At 36.3% G+C, this 22,840-nt stretch overlaps 2 protein-coding genes across 3 annotated transcripts in view; one reads left to right on the forward strand and one right to left on the reverse strand.

The window, feature by feature from the left end:
• The window catches only part of CARF (calcium responsive transcription factor), a 52,244-nt gene extending 51,915 nt beyond the window's left edge, over window positions 1–329 (reverse strand). Inside the window, exon 1 of one of the 2 annotated variants that reach the window (XM_074299005.1) lies at window positions 253–329. The gene's annotated coding sequence lies outside the window, so the exon portion shown is untranslated. The remainder of the gene's footprint in view (window positions 1–252) is intronic. The other variant, XM_074299006.1, reaches the window with a different exon arrangement.
• WDR12 (WD repeat domain 12) lies at window positions 17–22,127 on the forward strand. The gene is made up of 13 exons (XM_074299017.1): window positions 17–1,210; window positions 6,523–6,617; window positions 8,216–8,310; window positions 9,024–9,130; window positions 11,286–11,401; window positions 12,019–12,173; window positions 12,576–12,621; window positions 14,752–14,837; window positions 17,195–17,335; window positions 17,442–17,547; window positions 17,694–17,826; window positions 20,575–20,647; window positions 21,609–22,127. The coding sequence occupies exons 1-13, from the start codon at window positions 1,170–1,172 to the stop codon at window positions 21,678–21,680; spliced, it is 1,266 nt and encodes a 421-aa protein (XP_074155118.1). The 5' UTR covers window positions 17–1,169; the 3' UTR covers window positions 21,681–22,127.
• The last annotated feature ends 713 nt before the right edge of the window (window positions 22,128–22,840 follow it).

Consider the following 22,840-nt stretch of genomic DNA (forward strand, 5'->3'; position numbering starts at 1 on the left):
GGCCCAGAATGAGGGGGCGGGTCCCGGAGTCTCCACAGAACCCCGGTGGAGGGTCGGGGTGGGTGACGGGGAAAGGGCAGGAGGATTGGGGGGTCGGGAGAGGCGACAGAAGCCGCCTTTCCGGGCGCAAACATTCCCCCCGCCCCCCGACTCCCTCAGCCCTATGGCCGCCGGGAGCCCTGCAGGGCAACCAGGGAAGTCCGCTAAGCGCCGGAGCCGAGGGGGAGAAAATTCAAAACGAGTCTACTCAACCTCGTCTTGGCTCCGCGGCACCGCCATGGAGACCAGCGCACTGCGCAGGCGCGGCCCGCCCCGCCCTGAAAGGGGCTCGCCGGCTCCACAGTACACCTGAGAAGAATGGCCCTCCTTGGCCACCGTCGCGGGATTCCCTTGGAATCTGCCTTTTTTTTTTTTTTTTTAAACTTTCCTCAATTTGGATTTGTGAAGAGGAAAATGCAGAGCAGAAAATAATCACATCCCATTTCCCTCACCTCTCCCTGACCCTCCGTGATTCCCAGGCTGGGAGTGTGACTGAGAAGAGAGGAGGCATAATAACCAAATCATTCGATGCTCAGAACTAAGACGGACTACCACTCCCAGTGTGCATTTCGGAGAGCTTAGGGTTACAAATTGAAGGTTATGGTCTTATGGGAGTTGTAGTATCTACTAGGATCCCTGACTGGGTTTCTCTTCTCATGCTTTCCCGATGATTTAAAAACTACGTACATATTTTTAAAGGACAGTTAATTTAAAGGACATTATATATCTCCCTGATGCATCAAGCCTGGAGCTAATAAAAGAAACCGGCTAATTAAAAAATATTGACAGCGTGGGGACGAGACGGAAGCGCCCTTTAAGAGGAGACCTAACTAGTAGATCGTAGCTCAGTGGAATAGTCAGTCGAACTCTCTGGCCTGGAGCATCCCCGGTAGTGCCGGTGTGCAGCCACGTGGTTGGTGCCTTTCCCTGCTGGCTTCTGCCGCGGTCCGAAGTCTTTTTCCCAGGCTCCCCAGTTGGTTCGGAAGGATTTGGAGCGGTCCGAGTCGAAGGCGCACACACATTCCCCCACTCCTCCGGCAGCGGCGCCCACTCCTCGTTCATTTCCGCAGGTTTGGTGCAACGCAACCTCTTACCTCTCCCCCCCCCACCATCCTTCAGCCGCCCTCACCATGGCGCAGCTCCAGACGCGCTTCTTCACTACCAATAAAAAGTAAGTATCTAACCGGCCGATTTTCTCTTCTGCCGGGAAACGTCCCCCCCCCCCCCCCCACTTTGTTACTCTGAGGGTGTCCGGAGTGACGGCTGCAGGAGGTGTTCCTGTCTTGGGGTGTTAAACGTGCTTGAATTTTAAAAAGACGAATTTTTCGCGTCTCTCTTCTCTAGAAAAGTGCTTCGAGAATAAAGTTTGGAAGAGGGGCGGCGGTCCGTTTTGTAGACTCCCGCGTTGAGCCTTGTGCTGGTTGTGAGGTCTCTTAGAAAACTCCGGGGGGCTGGGACGGACGTGCACGGGAAGCCCCCGAGCCCCAAAGTTAGACTGCCTGCCCCGAGAACAGAAGCCTTGGAGGCGTCCCCGCTCGTGGGCTGGCTTCGGGCTCCCCGGAATGGGCAGTCTTCTCTCTCTTTCTGTTTGGAAGATAACTTCACTTTTAGGCAGTTCTGATTATTGACAAGTTTCCCTTCTCAAGTCGCAATCTACCTTCCTATATAATTTCCACCCTCGGTCCTGAATCAGCCAGATCGTGAAGATCCTTGGAAACAAGGATGATTTTCTCCGGTCCTTTCACCTGGTTTTTAGCTCTGGTTGATTTCTTTGCTCCCCGGCCCCTCCACATATTGTGTGATTCTACTCGAGATATTTCCCCAGCATGCAAGGTGTGAGAGGCAGTTTGCTAAGTGCTGGGGAAACAGGGCCAAAAATGAAACTGCCCCTCCTCCGGTTCAGATCTTCACATCCTCTAGCTTGGACTTGTGCAAAGTAGCCTGCTCTCTCCCACTCTCTCTCAGTCCGTCCTCCATTCAGCCACTTAAAGCACAGGACCTGCCTTGTCACCCCTTTTCGGTAAACTACGATGGCTCCTCATTCATGGCCTCCAGGATCCAATAAGAGATGTTCAAAGCCCTTGGTAACCTAGCCCCCTTCCTGCCTTTCCAGGAGCTTTCCTCTGAGCGGGAAGGAAGAGAAGAGAAGAGGTGACTACAAGTTGAAGATAAAAGATTTTAAAGGCTAGATGGGGGTGGGGGGAGGAGAGAGGAAGACCTCTGGAGATGAGTTGAATTTGGGAAAGAGATTTATTTTTTGACTAAAAAGTAAGAGTTCATGAATGAGAGTGATATAAAATAAGACTGGAAGAGTAGATTAGAGTCAGATTGTGGCATAGCATCTTTGGGTCTTCTCTTGTTTTTGTTTGTTTTTTTTAAGTCTCTGCTTGTATTTGCAGGAGGGATTTCAAGTGCTTTCCATTTTAGCCTTAACTGTCATTCACAACATTTAATATCTTTTTTTTTTTTTTTTTTTAATTTTTTTTATTATATATATATATATATATTTTATAATATTATCCCTTGTATTCATTTTTCCAAATTACCCCTCCTCCCTTATTCCCTCCCCCCGATGACAGGCAATACCATACATTTTACATGTGTTACAATATAGTCTAAGTACAATACATGTGTGTGAATATCATTTTCTTGTTGCACAATAAACATTAGAATCCAAAGGTACATGCAACCTGGGCAGACAGATATTAGTGCTAACAATTTACATTCCCCTCCCAGTGTTTCTTCTCTGGGTGTAGCTACCTCTGTCCATCATTGATCAACTGGAAGTGAGTTGGATCTTCTTTATGTTGAAGATTTCCACTTCCATCAGAATACATCCTCATACAGCATTGTTGTTGAAGTATACAGTGATTTTCTGGTTCTGCTCATTTCACTCAGCATCAGTTGATTTAAGTCTCTCCAACCCTCTCTGTATTCCTCCTGCTGGTCATTTCTTACTGAGCAATAATATTCCATAACCTTCATATACCACAATTTACCCAACCATTCTCCAATTGATGGACATCCATTCATCTTCCAGTTTCTAGCTACAACAAAAAGAGCTTTATTTTAATAATATAAATTTTAATATTTTAAAATATTATTTAATAATAATAAACATGAAAATACATGCAAATATAATTTCCGGCATTCACCCTTGTAAAATCTTTTGTTTCCAATTTTTCTCCTTCCCTTTCCCCACTCTCCTCCCCTGCACAGCAAGTAATCCACTATAGGTTAAACATGTGCACTTCTTCTAAACATATTTCCACATTTGTTAGTTTGTACAAGAAAAATCAGATCAAAAAGGGAAAAAATGAGAAAAAAAAAATCAAGCAAACAACAACCAAAAAAAGATGAAAATACTATGTTGTGATTACTATGTGATCAATCCTCATAATTCTGTCTCTGGATGCAGGTGGCTTTCTCCATCATAAGTCTATTGGAATTGGCCTGAATCACCTCATTGTTGAAAATACATTCATTACATGTAGAGTGGTCTATATTTGATACAATACTTATCATTCTTGTCCCCTTCTCAGCTTTTCTTTGTTTAGAATACCCTCTCCTACTGAAACTATCCAGCCTTTAAAACTATCAGTTTTAATCTGATTTCCTCCCTTCTTTGACTACTTGATCCCACAAGAAGAGATATAAAGGTGCTATGCCATAATCTGGCTCTAATCTATTCTTCCACACATCTCATTTCACATCTTATTCATGAATTCTACTTACTGGCCAAAAAAGAAAGCTTTTTTTACTTATTTAACTTCTCATCCCCAGAAGCCTTCCCCCCTTGCTCTCATCTCTTTTGGGCCTTCTCCCACAAATGAGATAATATTTGTAAAAAGCATTTAGCACTGTATCTGAAGCATAGTAGATACTATATAAGTGTTTCCTTTCCTTTTCCTTTTCTTTTCTTCCTTTCTTCTGTCCTTTGCACCCTGTAAGACTAATAAACCATGTACTGATCTTTTCCATTCAATTTTTGATATCAAGATTTTTAATGTGTATAAGTAGTACATTGGGTAGCTAGATAGCACAGTGGATAAGAATACCAGGCCTAGAGTCAGGAGGATCTAAATTCGAATCCAGGCTCAAGATGCTAGCTGAGTGTCCCCGGAAAAACCATTTAACCCTGTTTGTCTCAATTTCCTTCTCATCTCTAAAATGAGCTGTAGAGATGGCAAGCCATTCCAGTATCTTTGCTAGAAGAACTCCAATTGGGGTCATGGAGAGTCAGACACAATTGGAAATGGCTAAATGATAACAAGAAGAAAAATAGGACATTATTGTTATACTGGTATACTACATTATACTCCAGACATGTAAGAATCACATAGTTTTATTAGTGATGATTATCATTGTAAATAAATGTGACTTCATATTCAAGTAACTGAACCCCAGATATTTGTCAAATTTAGGGGAAAGTATTTGATAATAGCCAGAAAATACTAGAGGCATATGTGAAATTATGGAATGAGTAGCTTAGACTCTCAGAAGAGGAAAGATCTTTAGGGACTCTCTAGTCCAAAGCTTCTTAAACTGTGGATATGGAGTCACAAAACTGAATGTGGGGGTCATGAAAGATTTAGCAACAGTAAAGGGTATAGAGTAAATTCTTCCTGTAAAAATAAACATCCATCTCATTTGTATGCAAATTTGCTTTCATCTTTAATAAGTGGTAAATTTTGTTTTGTTTTGTTTTGTTTTGTTTTGTTTTTGTTTTTTGAGGCTGGGGTTAAGTGACTTGCCCAGGGTCACACAGCTAGGAAGTGTTAAATGTCTGAGACCAAATTTGAACTCAGGTCCTCCTGAATTCAGGACTGGTGCTCTAATTGTTTTAAAATAAATTTATGATTTATTATCAGTAAATGTTTGGCTTGTATAACTATTATATGTTGCGTATATTATATACCCTATACCCACTCACATCAAAATTTCTTAGATGAAAATGGGTCGAGAGTAGAAAAGCCCTCTCTCTAGTTCTGAGCTTGTTCACTTGTGTCTGAACAAGAATTCTTTATATATCATTACCAGACAAATGATCATCCAGCCTTTTCTTCACTTCCTGAAACTGCCCATTCTGCTTCTAACCTAGCAGAAAGCTTTTCCATATGATAAGCTTATATATCTGCTTTGTGTGGCTTTCACCTGTGGCTTCTCATTCTGCCCCCTGGAACAGCAAAGGTCTAATCCTTTTATATGGCAGCCCTCAGTTTTCTTATAGGATGAACACTAGTTCTTGAAGTCAAGTTCTTGGTCATCCTTGACTCCGGATGCTCCCTGCCTCATGGCTACCCTTCCCAAAATGTCATGCCCAGAACTTAGCACACTATTCCTAAATGTGGTCTAGCAGTAGCATGGCAGAGTAATAAGGGACTAGTCCCTGCCTAGACCTGAATGCTGTGACCCTCCAGTGTAAGGTCCTGTTAGCTTTCTGTGGCTTCTTGCTGCCTATGGGGTCAAAAAGTTTTTAAAGCCCTCTCCCACATGTCCCTCCCCTGCCTTCTTAGCCTCATTGGACATCGTTTTCTCTCCTGCACCCTTCAAAGCAGCCAGACTGACCTTCTCTATTACTCCCACGTGACCCCTCTCCATGCCTCTGCACTTGCTGATCCTCTGGCCTGGAATGCATTCCATCTTACCTCTGCTTCATAGAATTCCTCTCTAACTTTAAGAGACATCCCAAGCATCATCTTCTGCATGAAATCTTTCTTGAGCCCCCTCGCTACTAATCTCTTCAGTCCCAAACTATCTTGTATTTAGCTACTCTGTGGATGTTTGTATTTAGTAGCTATATTTATTACACACACACACACACACACACACACATATATATATATATTTTTTTTTATGTGTACTTATCTCGCCCGAGTTTTAACTCATTACAAATACTGTTTAATTCTTTGTACTTGTATCCACAGTGCCAGACTCGTAGCAGCACTTAATAAACACTTGTCCATTGTTTGATATTATCTTACAGCACATAAAAACCTTTGGATCTTTATTAGATAACCTGCCTAGGCATGCTTTTTGGAAATAAGTTAAGAAACTACATTTAGGGTAAAATGTTTAAGTTAGATTCTCAAAATTTTTAAATTTCTAGAAGGATTGTGTTAGTTAACCCTTTTCAGTTTTGTGATTGACTTTCTGAACTGATCCAGAAAATTAGATAGGTGTTTTCTTGTGTCTTTATTTATTCTAAAGGAAAGCAGCATCATTTGCGATTCAATGTGTGTATTAACTAGTGAAAAGTTAGGCAAACAAATGACAATTTTGTGATTAAGCCTTTGAGTTCCTAAATTGAAAGACACTATTATCTGTACTGGAGATTTTTTAAATGGCATTGAAAAACAAATTTTGATCCTCCCTTTCTGGGTATGGGAATTCTAGAACATTATGTATGATAAATTTAGTAAAGCAGATTTATTTTAGTTTGTCTTGTTCATGTTAAGAATACATTATTCTCTCTTTTTATAGATATGCAGTAGACAATGTTCCCTTCTCCATCCCTGCGGCCTCTGAAATCTCTGATCTTAGTAACATTATCAATAAATTATTGGAAGCCAAAAATGGTGAGTATGTTTATCTAAAAAATTGAAACTTATCTGTAAGTTATAATAGTTATTTTGTTAATTTTTTTTCTTTAGAAACAAATAGATTTTGTGACTGCAAAAGTGCATTTATTAAATTTGTTTGTTAGCCCAGCAGGTTAGTTTTACATATTTTAGAAGAAATGTTGTAGTTTTCTGATAAATTTTCATTATCAAATTAAATTGATTTTGTAACTTTATGCACTAGTTCACCATTTAGGAATAAAGCATTTATTATTACAAATAATTGTAAATTGTGGTTTAATCAATGATCTTTCTGCCTGGAGATTTCCTATTTTGCTTTTCACACATAAAGGAAGTCTGCCCACTCACCTTTAAGTGATTATTGGATCTCATATTTGCAATTCTTCATGACATTTGTAAAGTTTGGTAGTCCCACAAAGGATCTTTTACTAAAAGTTGTAATCAAATGGAAAGATTAGTGAGGTATCTGACTTATTTTCTTTGACTTTTCTAAGTCATAGTAGTTAACTGGTATGGTATCCCAAAGGTTAGTGTTGGTAGTAATAATTTACATTGGTTTTATCTGATTTGTTGGTTTTATCTTTGCTATGTCTTCACCAAAGCAACAAATAAGCAACAGAGTTTTTAAGGTTTACTTCTTTTGTCTTCCATGGTTTTTGCTTATGAATAATACTTTTGTGAAAGAGGAAAACAGCCAAGCTCTGGCGAGTGAAAATGCAACAAAGACAAACTGAGGCACAGTTTTCTTTAGGGCAAGATGACAGTTTATAAATAATGACTCATGTAACTTAATAAAATGAGTTAGAATGCCCCCTGTTCAGTTGGGTTAGCAACCATGATGGGATTGATTTATGGAGTTCCTAAAGGGAAGAGGGGTGGGAGGTTGGTCATGGTTGTATTAAAAAATAAATAAATAAAACCCAACCCCTTTCAATTAGCTGCAGTTAGGAAAAGTGGGCTAGTCATTCAGTTATGGCTGATCAGACCCCTCTCTGACCAGTAAGGAAATCTACTTTATGAGTCTTAATTGCCTCCAGTAATCTTGACTAGAAAATCGTAACCACCTCAATCAGGGTCTCTCCTGACCCTCCCTCTTAAGCTTTCTCTTGGAGATCAAATCACCCCAAACTTTGACCTGGAGAGAGCAGCAGGGTCTGGTTCTTTGTTGATATTTGTCCTTCCTTCAGGTAAACTGAAGTTTGGGTCCCAGTTTAGGCAGCAAATGTCCTGGGGGGGGGGGGGTAAGACATATTCAGCCACACCTTTGGTTGGGCTGGTTTCTGTCTTTTGAACTAGACTGAAAAATGGGGTTTGACAAAATGGGGAATAGAATGGCATACAGAATAATTGTTTTTTAGTAAGTTGTTTCCAATTATTAAATGATAATAGCGTAATATTAATTTTTCACATGGCAGCATGAGATGTTTTGAATAATTGAAGCATCAAACTCTGATTCAGTTGACAGTCAAATTTTTATCCCTTCTGATTATTTTTAATAACTCATTTCCTTTTAAACACTACTGTTGTACATATTAATGACTTGGTCCCTAAGGAAAAATGTTCATATAAGAAATGTTGACTTTTATTTTTTTCAGAAGTCCATAAGTATGTGGAGTTTGATTTCCTTATTAAGGGCCAATTCCTGCGAATGCCCTTGATTAAGCATATGGAACTAGAGAACATCTCAACAGTAAGTTATTTTCCTCAAAATAGACATTTTCACATAATTACTTTATCTTCTTACTAATTTGTGTCATGTTTAATCATCTGTCACACAGTAGCTAGTTTTCATGATCATGCTGAAATTTTTTAGGCATTTAAACAGGTTCTTGTCTACATCTCAATTCTCCTGCTGTATTTTCCTGCAGTGTACCCAAAGGCAGAATGGAAGAATATTTTCAACATGATTTTTCAACTATTTTAAATATAATATAAACATCTACAAAATAAATTTACAAAATATGAATATATAAATGAATACAATATAAATTCATATAATTAAATTCTTCATGGCATTCAGTAGAAACACATTGACAGAAAAAAGTTCATTCATCTTCATTTAGACATTTCATTTACATTGCTTGCAGCTGTAATGTTCACTAGTCATTTATTATATTTCCTGCCTTACTTTTTTAGTATAGATTTTCCGATATTGGATTTCTTTAAATTACTTTTGGCATGTGATATAGGTGCAAGCAAGAATGAAACTTAAATTTGTGTTAAAACTATCCAATCTTTTGCATAACTCCGAGTTGGAGCTTAAAAACTTTTCTCCTATTGGAAAGGACTCTTATTTATCTAAAATGGCATACCTTTGAGGTGTTGAAAAAGTTCTGTGCGTGTGTGTGTGTGTGTTTTGTCACTTCTTTTCCTGATAAGTTTCTTGTTTCTTTGGGTGAATAGGAAGAAGTAGTGGAAATTGAGTATGTGGAAAAATATATCGCACCACAACCTGAAGAATGTATAGTCCATGATGACTGGATCAGTTCAATTGAAGGAACAGAGGAATGGTATTTCCAGTTGTGTTACATCTTGAATTTCCTTCATTCTCATCTCAGAGTTGCTGTGTAGTCTCTCATTTTATGGAAGGTTCCTTGGTATTTGTTTCTTTATTCAGCTCAGCCATGTGTATCTTTTTCTGGATCTTGGGGGTTTTGTTTTGGATTTTTTCGGTACATGTAGTTGTATGATTGTGTTAGAGAGCACTGAAGGCTTATATAATATTCAGCATTCCCCTGTAGGGTTGGTAGTGTTCTAGATGTCAGGACTGGTCAACATCCTAGCCTAAAGTTGTTCTTGCTGTTGTATAGAAGTGAGGTTCTCAATCGAACTGACCCCTTTATCGAGAGGGAAGAAAAGCTAGCCTCCTTATGCTCACTGTTCTTCAATTTTCATAACTACATTTTGCAAGAACAAATTTCCCTGGAGAGAGAGCATTAAGCAATGGATACAGAGCTGGCCGAGTAGTTAAGAAAGGCCCGTGTTGCAGTCTGATGTCTGACATCTGACATGTGCTGACTGTGTGATGTTGGCTGGGTCAGCAGCTCTCATAAGATTCTTAAAATTGTCATCAGCTGCTTTTCTGGAAGATTAGAAGAAATTTCTTCTCTTGCAGTTCTCCATACTTCAAAAAAGTTTTTGTAAAATCTTAAGTTGCTAAAATTAGGTCTATTTGTGGAGTGGTGCTGTTTGGTCTTGTAAGACAAGGTCCAGTGCTTAGATCAGTTAGCTCAGTAAGCTAAAACAAATGTTAAGAAAACTAAGGCCAGAAGTCTAAACTGTATGTAATTTAGTTATGTTACAAGAAAAAAAAAAAAAGTTAAAGACTTTACTCTCCAGGCCATCTTGAAAATGTTAATCATTGGGATAACAATCTAGCACAGTGAGGAAATTGTGTAATATGGCTGTGGAAGCACTGGTCAAGAATCCCAAACTCTGCCATTCACCACCTACGACAGTGGTAGTGAGGATACCAATATTAGCTACTTCACAGAGCTGCTGTGAAGATCAAATTAGAGGAGCTATAGAAAATCCTTGGTTATCGCACAGGAATTGTGTAAGATAAGCTGTTATGATCAGTCACACCAAAGAGTGAGTGACTTAGGGCAAACTTGTAGTATGGGAAATAGCAAAGACCATCTCTGGAAATATTTCAGTTTTGTCATCTTATGATATAAAGTATATTATGTTATATAATTCACTATTATATCTCAAACATTTAAACTGTCAGAGTTGAAGTTTTTTTAGTTTTTGCCAGTTTCTACCAGAGTTTGTATGACTGTAGAGTAACATAAGGTAGATTTTTTGAGATTTTAGGTTTGGAGAAGAGTCTTTGTTTTTCTCTGGAGAATTTCACTGAGTGTTGGATTTTTTTTTTGATTGAGCAGAGACATTCTATTTATGGCATCCAGAAAGATTGTGTTCAAGACCATTTCATTCATGTGTGGTCAGCAGTTGGCGATTAAGCATGATGTCTTTGGGTCTCTTTTTGCATAGAAGCTCACCAGTCAGATTTTCTTAGGAAGCACTTGATTCAGAATGTTCACTTCTGTTTAAAACTTTCTGAGAATTGTGAAGATAGCCATAAATCAGAGGTGCCAAACTTGCATGGTGCTTGGGAAATGTTTGACAAAATAAAAATATAATAGGACACAGAGAATGTTAATTTGTAATTTTTTAAATAATTATGTTTCCTGAAGGGATTGTTCTGTATATTTTAGCAGACCTTATTCTGTTTGACATCTGTCATGAACCATAATAATGTAGATACCTAATTCAGAAATGTGTTGGGCCATTCAAAATTGTGTAGAATAGATCTCGTTCTCTTCCACTCTTCCACTTTCCTGTATGATACAGTTTTACTAAATTGCAATTGGAATTCTTAATGTTGGTAAATAAAGAACTTTGTTTAAACTAGATATTTGGACTTCTCAGAGTAATGTTTGTTTTCTATAGTTAAGAAAATACAAAATTTCTGTGAGAGATTAGTGAAAGTAAAGGTGTAATTATTTTTTCCCATTCAAGTTCACAGAGCGCTTCCTTTCCTCCCCCTCAAAGTGACTCATGACTCCTGATTAAGAGTCTTTGGCTTAAACACTCAAGGATTTGCCTGAGAAGCAGACCTGACTTCAGATAGGGGAAATCATTTCTTTTTGAATCCTTTAGGATCTTGACTGGCTCCTATGACAAGACATCTCGGATCTCGTCTCCAGAAGGAAAATCTCTCATGACAATTGTTGGACATAGGGAAGTGGTGAAAGATGTTGCCTGGGTGAAGAAAGGTCAGTTCCTTTATACTGTTTAAGAAATAATAGGTGGGGCTGGAAGAGAGAAAAGACTCACCACAGAAAAATAAATTTTTCATTTCCAGTGACTTGAGTACTGTCAGTCAGAGAACATTTAAGACTAAAGGGAAATCTCATAAATGGGTAGCAGTAAGTCCCTCAGTAAAAAGTCACCTGCTACATCCATATTTTCAAGTTTCTAAAATTATGTTATCATAGTAACAGAAAGTTTCTTCTTTGCAGCCTAGATTCAACTTTTTTCCTTCTGAACTTGACCACATAGAAGATCTTGCTAACTTTTAAAATTATTTCCAGTATAAATATGTTTACACATTGGATTTAACATATATTTTAACATGTATAACATATATTGGATTGCTTGTCATCTAGGGGAGAGGGTGGGGAGGAGAGGAAATTCTGAAGCACAAGGCTATGCAACAGTCGAGGTTGAAAAATTATCTGTGCATATGTTTTGAAAGTAAAAATCTTTAAAAATTAAAATTAAAAAAAAAGAAGGAAAGAAAGAAAATTCTTTCCAAAACAAGGAAAATTCTTTGGCTCCAGAATATGACCCAGAGCCGATGTTGGCTTATCCTTGTTTTCTCTCTGCATAGACAGTTCTTCATGCTTGCTTCTCACTGCCTCAATGGACCAGACCATCCTCTTGTGGGAATGGAATGTGGAGAGAAACAAAGTAAAAGCTCTCCATTGCTGTCGAGGCCATGCTGAGAGTGTGGAATCTGTAGCTGTTGACAGCACAAGGACTAAAGTAAGCCTCAAGTGGAGTTCTACTGAGCTGGAATATGAGTGGTTTGCTTAAAATGTGAAGGGATTTTTTTTCCCCTCTAACTTAAATAATCTTTTGTGGTTATACCTATTACTCTATAGTCAGTGAGCAAGAATACCAGCATCATAAAATAAAAACTATTTGATACTTTGATAGTAAAATAAAGTATATAACTTTCCAAATAGAATGCTGAAACAATAAAGATATGTATTTTTAAGTCTATTTGAACTTACTAATCACAGTCCTGACCTGTTTTGATTAAGGGGAAAATATTTCAATTTATTAAGTTGCTGGAATGATATATCTACCATCTGGGAGAGGGATGTTGGCAAAAGGAGATAGTATATAATCTTCTCTTTTGTTGATCTGTTTCCTTTGATTTAGTTTTGCAGTGGCTCTTGGGATAAGATGTTAAAGATCTGGTCTGCAGGTAAGTCAAATCTTTTAAAATTCATCTGGTTGTCATATGAAGTCATTTTGAAAGGATAGGTACTTAAATGTTTGTTGAATTGAAAATACTTATCCATTCTGGTGACCTAAGTGAACAAAAAGATCAAAACAATTTAAACTAGTTGTCAAGGAACGCTTGAGCTTTAAATTGTAAAATGATGTTTATGTCAGGGTTTTCATTTTTCCTTAAAATTTTATTTACTTTGCATTTCAGGAGTGATTTAGTCCCTGGCAATTTAATATAGCATTATTTATTGAGTGCCTATTATGTGTCTAGTATTATTCTAGGTGCCTTATTAGATGGATAGGGTTGAATTTGAACTCAGCTCTTCCTGATTGGAGATGGTATCAGAAGGAAGGCACTAAGATGGAAGAGGATTGTGAATAATTTCTTGTGAGAGGGTGGACTTTTGCCGAGGCTAGGAAGAAGCCAAGAAAGTGAAGAGGCAGCGAAAAAGAGGAATAAGTGTTCTGAACCTGAGGGGACAGCCAGTGACAGTTCTAGAGTCAGGAGGTAGAGTATAGAACAAGGAGGAGGCCAGTGTCCCTGGCTTAAAGAGTATGTGGAGGGAGGAAAGGAATCAGAAGGCTGGAAAGGTAAGAGGGCTAGGCCATAGAGGCTTGAAAAGCTAAAAAAGAGGATCTTCTGTTTGATCTAGAGCAATAGGTAGATGCTAGTGTTTACTGAATGGGGGATGATGTGCTAACAAGGGCTTTAGCACCATTGATTTGATAGCTGAGTGGAGAGAGATTTGAGGCAGATAGACTCCCCAGTAGCTATTACAATAATCTATGTATGAGAGAACAAAGGCCTGCCCCGGCCCTGGCAGTATCAGGGGGAAGGGAGCATATACAAAAGACTCTGAAGGTGGAAATGATGCTCAGAATGCTAGTCTGGGTCACTGCCCTTGGCAGTGATGGGGAAGTTAGAAAGAAGGGAGAATTTGGGGGGTAGAGAGGAAAAAATAACTATGCAGCACTAGGTCCCAAATGTTTAGGGAATGTAAATTCAGAAATCTGAAGTTCTGCTGAGGACCATCTTTTTAAAAATACTTATTAGTATAAATGCAACATAGTCAGAATGGTTTTCCTTTCATCTGACCTCTGGGATTGGAACTTTCCCTGAAATAAAGAAAAATAATCCCAGTAACAGTTCAACTCATTTAAGAATGTATTTGGCTGGGATCTCTCACCAGAGCTGTCAAATCCAAGTGTCAAATCAGACACTCCTAGCTATGTGACCCTAGGCAAGTCACTTTCATCCTGTTTGCCTGTTTCCTCATCTGTCAAATGAGCTGGAAAAAGAAATGCCAAACTGCTCCCAGGGTCTTTGCCAAGAAAATCCTTTCTGGGGTTACAGAGTCGAGTACCAGTATGTCCAGTTTTATTCCCTTTAACATTTGCTTACAAAAGAAGTTGATGGAAGCCAAAATACATGCAGTGTTCACTTTCCTGCATAATTCACTAAATGAAAAGCAAGTGATTCTGAAAAAAGTAGTAGTAAAAATGTTCTATTTTCTTTGTTTCTTCTAACTATTGCCATTATGGTGATTCTGAGAGTTTTGGTTTAGTTAAAAAGAAAAATTCCATGGGTCGCAGTTCTTTTCCATGATTCTTCCTTACCAGCTCCATTAATATGGCTTATAGCACCAGTGCCAGTTATGTTATTTGATAATGCTTATGATATTTGTTTGTTTGCAATCCAGTTTTGCTCAGTAATATGCATGTAAACTGCATATCTGAAATAAATGTAAGCACTTAAAACAGAATCAGATACAATTGAACCAAGAGGTGGTTATTATTGTCATTGTGTGTATGGCTTTTTTGATTCTGTTTCATACAAATCTTAATATAATTCTCAGAATGCTTCATATATCAATATAATATATTGATATGCTGCAAGTTATTCAGATATTCTCCAAACAAAGTACATTCATTTTGTTTCCAGTTCTTTGCTCTTCAAAGTGCTATGGATGTTTTGTTATATAGGACTTTTCCATCTGGCATTGACTAACATGCATTCACCCTATAAAGGGCCTTCCAACTCAATCTGGGTACTTAAAAAGTTTAAGTTTAAACTTTAAACATTAAGTCTTATTTTATGTTTCAGTCCCTACAAATGAAGAAGATGAAGTAGAAGACTCTACAATCAAGCCCAGAAAGAAACAGAGGACAGAGCAACTGGGATTAACACGGGTAACATTTTATAAGAAACTATGGTTATTTTGGCATCAGATATGCTCAGTGTTACATGCGCCACGCACACACACACACACACACACACACACACACACACACACACTCATTACGCATACATTTATTTCTTAAGGGCAAATTCATCTCATATTTCAGTTATGAATATGTTATAAATATAACATGTTCTTCCAAAATACCTTCTTTCAGGAATACTTTTTGTTGTCTTTCCTAGCAATTTGTAATACCATTTTTACACTTTGCTAAGAAAATATATTGTAAATATCATCCTGTGATGTTTTATCAGAGATTGTTAGGGTCTTTCAGCCTTACTAAATTACAAGTACTCCATTAAAATTTAAAATAAAACAAAAAGCTATTCCTGATTTATATATGGGGTTTCTTGATTTCTAAGATACTTTCCATGATTTTATATTGTAAAGGAAATATCAGAATGCATCTAGGTGTTCTGCTTCTTTTAACCAACCAAGATTCACTAGGGATGCCTGTCCTTCCATTAAAGAGGGTGGACATGTCATTGAAGTCATGAGAAATGAAGGACTGCACTCTGACCCTCTGTCTATGCAAATCCAAATGATTGTATTCCACCAAATGTTTGAAATCAGTTATTGTTCATGGGTCTAGAATATGGAAATCTTTTACTTATGTAAAGATGTTTCTTGTGAAAATCATCAGAAAATCTCACCTGTCCCTTTAGCTGTCTTTTTATACGTGCTCCTTTCCTCAGATACAAATGTTACTTTTTTTTTTTTTTTCCCTTTTTCATCTTTTCAGATGCTTATGGTAAACTTGCCCTGAACCATCTTTATGTTCTCACTTCACTGCTTTTTGTTACCAGTATATTATATCTTTAGAATAACTGGTCAGAATTACCACTAGAGCCCTTGGTATATGGCCATGGCCTTATTCATACCATTCTGATGCTATCGTTGCCAAGTGGTCCAGATGGTGGTATATATGAAACAGGTAAATGATCTGTTTTAGCTGCATTTAAACTGAACTGCAGATAGGAAGATCTTGTAAAGTAATCTGGCATCCAATGTAAGAAACAAGAAACCCCTTGATCATTCCATCTGGGAGAATAGAAATTAGAACTGGAAAATGCTTCATGTTTTGTTTTGAATTCTGTATCAGTGATAGATGCTTGAATCTTGAATACTTGATGCATGAATCATGTCCCTGATCAGAATCCCCAAACAAAAAGATTTTCTATGTTTTCTTCAAAAAACATAGTTGCTTTTCTTTCCCTCCTACCCCTCCTTTTCTAGGCAAGTGTATAATTGGAACATTAAGAGTCAAAGGTTCCTTCGAGATCACTTTGCAGATGAAAAACCTAAGGTTTTCATTCTATTTTTCTAAGATTTAAGTTTATATCTGCATAAATTAGTAATGATTTTGTATAGAAGCTCTTGAAGTACTTTAATTGCAGAAAAATTGGTCAGCAAAAAAAAGATTGTCTAGTTTTTTGAGTTAAACATGTCAAAGACAAAGTTCATTTTCCCTCCAAACTCCTTTCCTCCTCTGAGTTTCTCTATTTCAGTGACTAATGCCATCATATTACCAGTTAGTCAATAATTAAATTTCATTCCTTCATATATTAGCCTAGTACCTTTGAACAATAACTTCCATTAGATATGTCAGCCTGAGTAAGGACCTTTCCTCATGTGAGCTGATGTAAAAACTTTTGTGCACAGCTTTTCCCCAAGACTACTTTATTTTCTTTCCTGCTATGAAGGGTTATAGTCATGCTGTTGTTTAAATTGTTATGAGTTCCCTTCCTATTGAGGCAGAATTCTTCATGATCTCTTCATTTCTCACTTGTCTAATGGATTTTTCTGACTCTTCTATTGCATCGTCACATAGTGTGCCTTTCTCCTGCCTCACGTCATTTTAGATTCCTTTGTGAGTTGGTCTCCCCCATTAATTTGTAAGCTTCTTGAAGATAGGGACTTTCTCTTTTTTTTTGTATTTGTGTTAGCACTTTGTACAATGCCTGACACTTAGTGGGCCCTAAGTAACTGACTGAATTTCTTCCTTAGGATTTTCTTTTACTTTTCTTGGGAACATTTATCAATTTCCTTTTTTTTCCATTCTCAGCTTATAATTTGATTCTTTTTACTTTTAATTATCTTTTGAGGTATGAAAAAAATGACAAATGTTAAGAAAGCCTTGAAAGTAATAATATTTTAATAGATTCATCTGACTAATTTTTATTGAGGTATATGGTAATTTACTCAAGATTTTAATTCATCCACAAATTTTTTTCTAACCCAAGTATGTATATAGTTGGCGAGCTAATGATTGTTCCTCTGAAATGAAAAAAATCTTTTGATTTCTAGACTCCTATTGTGACTTTGTCTGGCCATAATGATGCAATTTTCTCAGTGCTTTGGTCAGATGCTGGAGAAATTTGCAGTGCTTCGTGGGACCATACAATTAGAGTGTGGGACGTTGAAACTGGCAATCCTAAGTCAACTTTGGTGAGAGAATTTAAGTATTTCTCTTTGATATTGGTATTAAGATAGCCAAGTAGAAAAAGCCTGTTGGAGGTTCTTTACAATCTTTTTCTTTCTCTCTCTCTTTTAGACTGGAAATAAAGCATTTAACTGTATCTCCTATTCTCCACTTTGTAAACGTTTAGCATCTGGGAACTCTGATAGACATATTAGACTATGGGATCCCCGAACTAAAGGTGAGCCTTTGCAAATTATTGAAAATAACTTATGGGACAAACATATATACTTACAAATATGGATTTTATATAAACTTGAAATTTATCTCGTTGACTTTTTCATTATTTACTAATTAAATCTTTTAAAATCTGTTTTCATTATTCAGATGGTTCTTTGGTGTTATTATCCTTAACTTCCCATAATAATTGGGTGACATCAGTGAAATGGTCTCCCACACATGAACAGCAGCTAATTTCAGGTTCCCTGGACAATTTGGTCAAGCTTTGGGATACAAGAAGGTAAACTAAGACCTGTTAAATAAATGTCATAATTACCTTACAAAATAAGAGAGAAGTGAAGCACTTGGATGTTTCAAAGACAAATGAATAGAAAGTTCTTGATAATCCCTTTTGCAAAGAAGTAGCTGCTACTAAAAATAATCTTAAAGATATATTTTTCTTATATAGTTCTTCTAAATTAGCATTTTAATATTTTCTCTTAAGCTAAAATTATTTATGCATTATTTAAAAAATATATGTATATAAAGCAGATCCATCTAGACTTCAAATTGATATTATAGTTAATGGTCAGAGAAGATAGAGATTAATGTAAATATCCATGGCTAATGTATCTGTTAGATATTCTTAAAGTGAGATAATGAATAGGCATTAAATAAATAATCTTTACTATGCTCTATCACAACCTTTACCATTTCTAGCAGGGGTTGGCAAACTAAGGTCTGGCACTACCTGCCAGCTTTTGTATGGCCTGGAGTTAAGAATGCTTTTTACAAATTTTAAAATAAATTTTAATTATATTTTTAAATGTCAAAACCATTCTTAATTCACATATAAAAATAGTCCTCCTCAGTCCTTAAGTTTGCTCTCATCCCTGATCTAAAGATCATTCCCTGCTTTAAATCTGTCACCACCAAGGGCCTAGTCAGGGTTGGGGATAGGAAGGGAGAACAGGGTAGTAGGGTAGGTGGCAGGAAGGTAAAACACATCAATGCCCAGGAATAGTTGGCACCTCTTGGATTTTAGAAGTTGTGACCACACATATCCCTTCTGTGTATAATTGTTAACTGTGCCTTGTCTCAACATACTCTGCCAGCCAGAAATGACTGGCTGCTTAGCTCTCAGACCATAGGAGCTCAGAGGCGGCTCGAATTCTGCCTATCTGTGTGACCTAGGGCTAGAGTTTAAACTCTTTATTTGCCTTCTATATATACACATATATAAATGGGAATCATAACAGCACTTCCCTGACAGGGTTATTTTGAGGATCAAATGAGATAAATTGCTTTGTACAGTGGCTCACACAAGAGGTAGTGCTTAATAAATGCTTATTCACTTTCCTTCCTTTACCCTTGCTTCCCACTAACATTTCTCAGTGAAACCTGCCATTGCATTACCATTGTTGTAATCTGTGTGTGTCTGTGGAGCTCTCCTTCCTTTCTCAAAAAATCCTATTCCAAATTCACAACTTTTGTGTCTATCCTAAAACCTTTTTTCATATTAGAGGATTTAAATATTTATAGAGATGTCCCCTCAAAAACCCTGGATTCTTAATTCATCAGTCTTCTTAGCTCCCATAAATTACATCTCTCCTATACTTCATTTAATACTCAGAATTTACTACTAACCAAAACTTTCCCTTCTCTAAACTTGAACTATGAAATTCCCATCACTGATCATAATTTCTTACCATTTATCTCTTTCTAATGCATCTGCAATTATTTTAGACACTTGTACATCATTTGTCAGCATCTCAAACGCAACATGTCTAAAATTGCATTAATTATCTAATGAATTGTCCCTTTCTCCTTTCCTATTTCTGTTGACAGTACCATCTTTGCAGTGACCCAAGTTGGTATCACTCCCTCCATCCAATTAGTTGCCACATTCTATCTGATGTATCTTAGATCTGTTCCCTTTTATCTAATTGCTTGCTACCCCCTTGAAGCATTCATGCAGAGTATTCTGATTAAAACAGCTTCATTTCTAATCTCTTCATTCTTTCATCCTCCATAAAGCTGTTGCCAAAATAATCTTCCTTCCTAAGGCATAGGTCTGATCATGTCTTATCCTTCCAAAGAAATTTTGAGTGGTTAGTTCCTTGTCATCTCTAAGACAAAATACACATTCCTTTTTCAAGGGCTTCTAAAGATGGCTGAAACATATCCCATGCTATCTATCTTTTCAAAAACTTCATTCTAGACAGATTCTGCTGCTAGACTCCATGTTTGACATGCCATCTCCTTCTTCGATACATGCACATAAACTACCCCCTTGTGCTTGAAATGGATTTCTACCTCATCTCTGCTTTTCAGAATCCTGCCTAATTTCAAGACTGAGCTCAGGTGTCACCTGCCCTGTGAAGCCTTGCATGACCCTCTGCATTGTTAGTGTTCTCTCTCTCCTCACATTATCTTTTATTTGTTTTTGTACATGTTATACTTCAGTACAATGTAATAAGTGGGGACTGTTTCAGTTTTTAGTATTCTCAGCTTTGAGCACAAATAGTAGGGACTTAAAACACTTATTTAATTGGCTTTCATTTTGTGCAGTAATACAAAATTAATTATACAAACTGGAGATGACTGTATATGAAGGCATATTTTTTTGTTTCCTACTATAATAATAATAATAATAATACAGATGTAATTACAGTGTATATAGGACTTCTTACATACCATTCAGTGCCTAGAATACGAAGAAACCTAAATACTGCAGTCCGTTGGGTTTTTTTTGTGTATTTAAAAATACCTGACTTGCTGTAAAGTTCAGATGTTGAAGTCCTTTCTCTTTGGAAGTTCTTACTATATTTTAAAATATTGTAATCTATAATCTTTTCATCTAATGATATAGGAAAGAGTTAAGAGATATGTTTTAACCAAGTTTCAGAATTTAAGAGATTCTCTTCTATAAGTTGAGCAGTTTTGTGTATGTATGTGTGCACATGGAAATATTCTTTTATTTGATGATATAATAGTATAAAATATTTATCAGGTTAATGTGTTTTGTTTTGTTTTGTTTTGTTTTAAGTTGCAAAGCCCCTCTTTATGACTTGGCTGCTCATGAAGATAAAGTTTTATGTGTAGATTGGACGGAAGCAGGGGTAAGAAATTGGCAATTGTATGAAAGGACAATACATTAACTGATAAAATTTATCCAACATTTGTACTGTTAACATAGATGGAACAATTTCAGTTATTTCTGATAAATCTTCTGAAAACCTTAACATCATAGTTCAATTCAGATACAAAATGAATTACTTATTAATTTTAAAAGAAAACTTTCTATGATATTCTTTTCATTTATAATTATTATAAAAATTTTTAAATTTTAAAAGTATAACATTTTATTAATTCATAATGAGAAAAAGTTGTTGTCAGCAAAAATATAGTTGCCAAATATTTGAAGAAATGTGATTTCATTACTTTTAAGTATAAATACTAAATGTAGCTACTAATAATATAATCTTTCTTCAACAATGAGATTACTAATTTATATTTTATAGCAACTATTCACTTAGAAATAATGGTATGATATCCTTAAAATTTGTAGTACTCTATGCCACTTTCAGTTTCATTCACCTTCATGTCTTTGCAAATCTTTTCTTCATAGAAAGTTCAGAGGTAGACACCAACACACCTTAGACAGTGACCAATTTTTTTTTTCTTTGTAATAAAAGATTTTTATTTTTCAAAATACATGCAAAGATAATTTTCAACATTTACTCTTGTAAAACCTTGTGTTCCATATTTTTCTCCCTCCCTCCCCACCTCACCCTTCCCTAGATAGCAAGCAATCCAATATAAGTTAAACATGCAATTTTTCTAAACAAATTTCCACATATATCATCATGTACAAGAAAACAATGTTCACATTTTAAATAAAGGTTTTAAGTACTAATCATAACAATGCAGATTGAAGTGATGATTTGATAATTAGTTCTTGTAACTTAAATCACTCAATAAGTAATTTTTTTTTAAAAATATAAAAAAATGTCACTTTGGCTCATTTTCTACCATAATTGAATTTTATTCATTTTTCTGCTTATTTTTTTCCTTAACCAGTTGCTGTTGAGTGGAGGAGCTGACAATAAACTGTACTCTTACAAATATTCAGCCACTGCTTCAGATGCATGAAAATGGATGACGATTTGACATAAAAGATTATCTATTAGCATGTAAAACATCATTGATTATATAACAGATTTGAAGATCATTGTCTTCATCAACCAGCCTTTTACAACCTCTGTGATATGGTTTTTGACTGTCAGTCAAAACAGTCATGTTTTATTGTATTTAGTTTAGTATATTTATAATATACAAATATAGGTATTTATAAAAATGTGAAATGCATCCAGTTCTCTTCACCATGTTCAGTACTTCTTGAAATTATGTTTTGTTCTTTTCTGAACATTTTGGCTTTGAGTAACATAAAAAAGGACTAGAAAGTTTATAATAAAGCAATTGACTTTATACATCCTGTGGGAAAAGTTTTTTCTTTGAACTCATACTGTTGGAAAATGCCATATTAAAAAGATGAATGAAATTAGAAATAAAGAAAATGCTTTACTATTATGCTTTTAATTAACTGTGTGGTGTCTTTATAATTCACTTGTCATCCAGTATCATCAGGTATTTCAGACACAGAAAATTGTAAACATTGATAATCCAAAAGGGACTCATTTTAATATTCTAGATGGATATCCTACCACCAAAAAATGGTTTTTTAAAAATTGTTTGAAATACCTATAAATGGATCATAAAATGTCTTTCATTGTCAGAAGGTAATCTCAAGGAAATATACCTTGCCTTTCCACTACATATAAAATAAGATTTAGTCCTTGCATAAAGTTAGTTAAATGCTAGAGGAAAAAGCCAAATTGTACTTTGATTTGTTCATACCTATTTGTTTAGTAACCATACTTTAATCAGACCATGTATTCTATATAATTCTTCTACAATAAAATGTTTCAATTATATGCCATTATCAAATAATGCCAGTATAACTCCATTTTTCTTCTCAGGGCATTTCATTGCTTCATTCAGAGGAATGTAATTACTCAGTAATTTGCAGAATAACTTCTGCAAAGCCTTTGAGCTCATTCTGCAAGGGATGTATTGTACCTACAGCAGCAGAATATATAAAGGCTAGAAATGTAGGCTTGAGTCAGATTGTAGAAGACCTTTAAGGAGTTTTTTTGTTTTGTTTTTTTTTGCTTTTTTTGCTGAGGGGAGGCAATTAGGGTACCAGCTAGGAAGTGTAAAATGTTTGAGGCCAGATTTGAACTCAGGTCCTC

Source organism: Sminthopsis crassicaudata, chromosome 3, assembly GCF_048593235.1.
Source record: "Sminthopsis crassicaudata isolate SCR6 chromosome 3, ASM4859323v1, whole genome shotgun sequence".
NCBI classification, from domain to species: Eukaryota; Metazoa; Chordata; class Mammalia; order Dasyuromorphia; family Dasyuridae; genus Sminthopsis; species Sminthopsis crassicaudata.

Bases quoted from the DNA above. Each gene is read 5' to 3' on its own strand.
- WDR12 (XM_074299017.1), top strand. From the start codon at position 1,170: ATGGCGCAGCTCCAGACGCGCTTCTTCACTACCAATAAAAA. The intron at 17,336-17,441 runs GTGAGAGAATTT...TCTCTCTTTTAG, and splicing joins GCAATCCTAAGTCAACTTTG to ACTGGAAATAAAGCATTTAA. The intron at 20,648-21,608 runs GTAAGAAATTGG...TTCCTTAACCAG, and splicing joins TAGATTGGACGGAAGCAGGG to TTGCTGTTGAGTGGAGGAGC.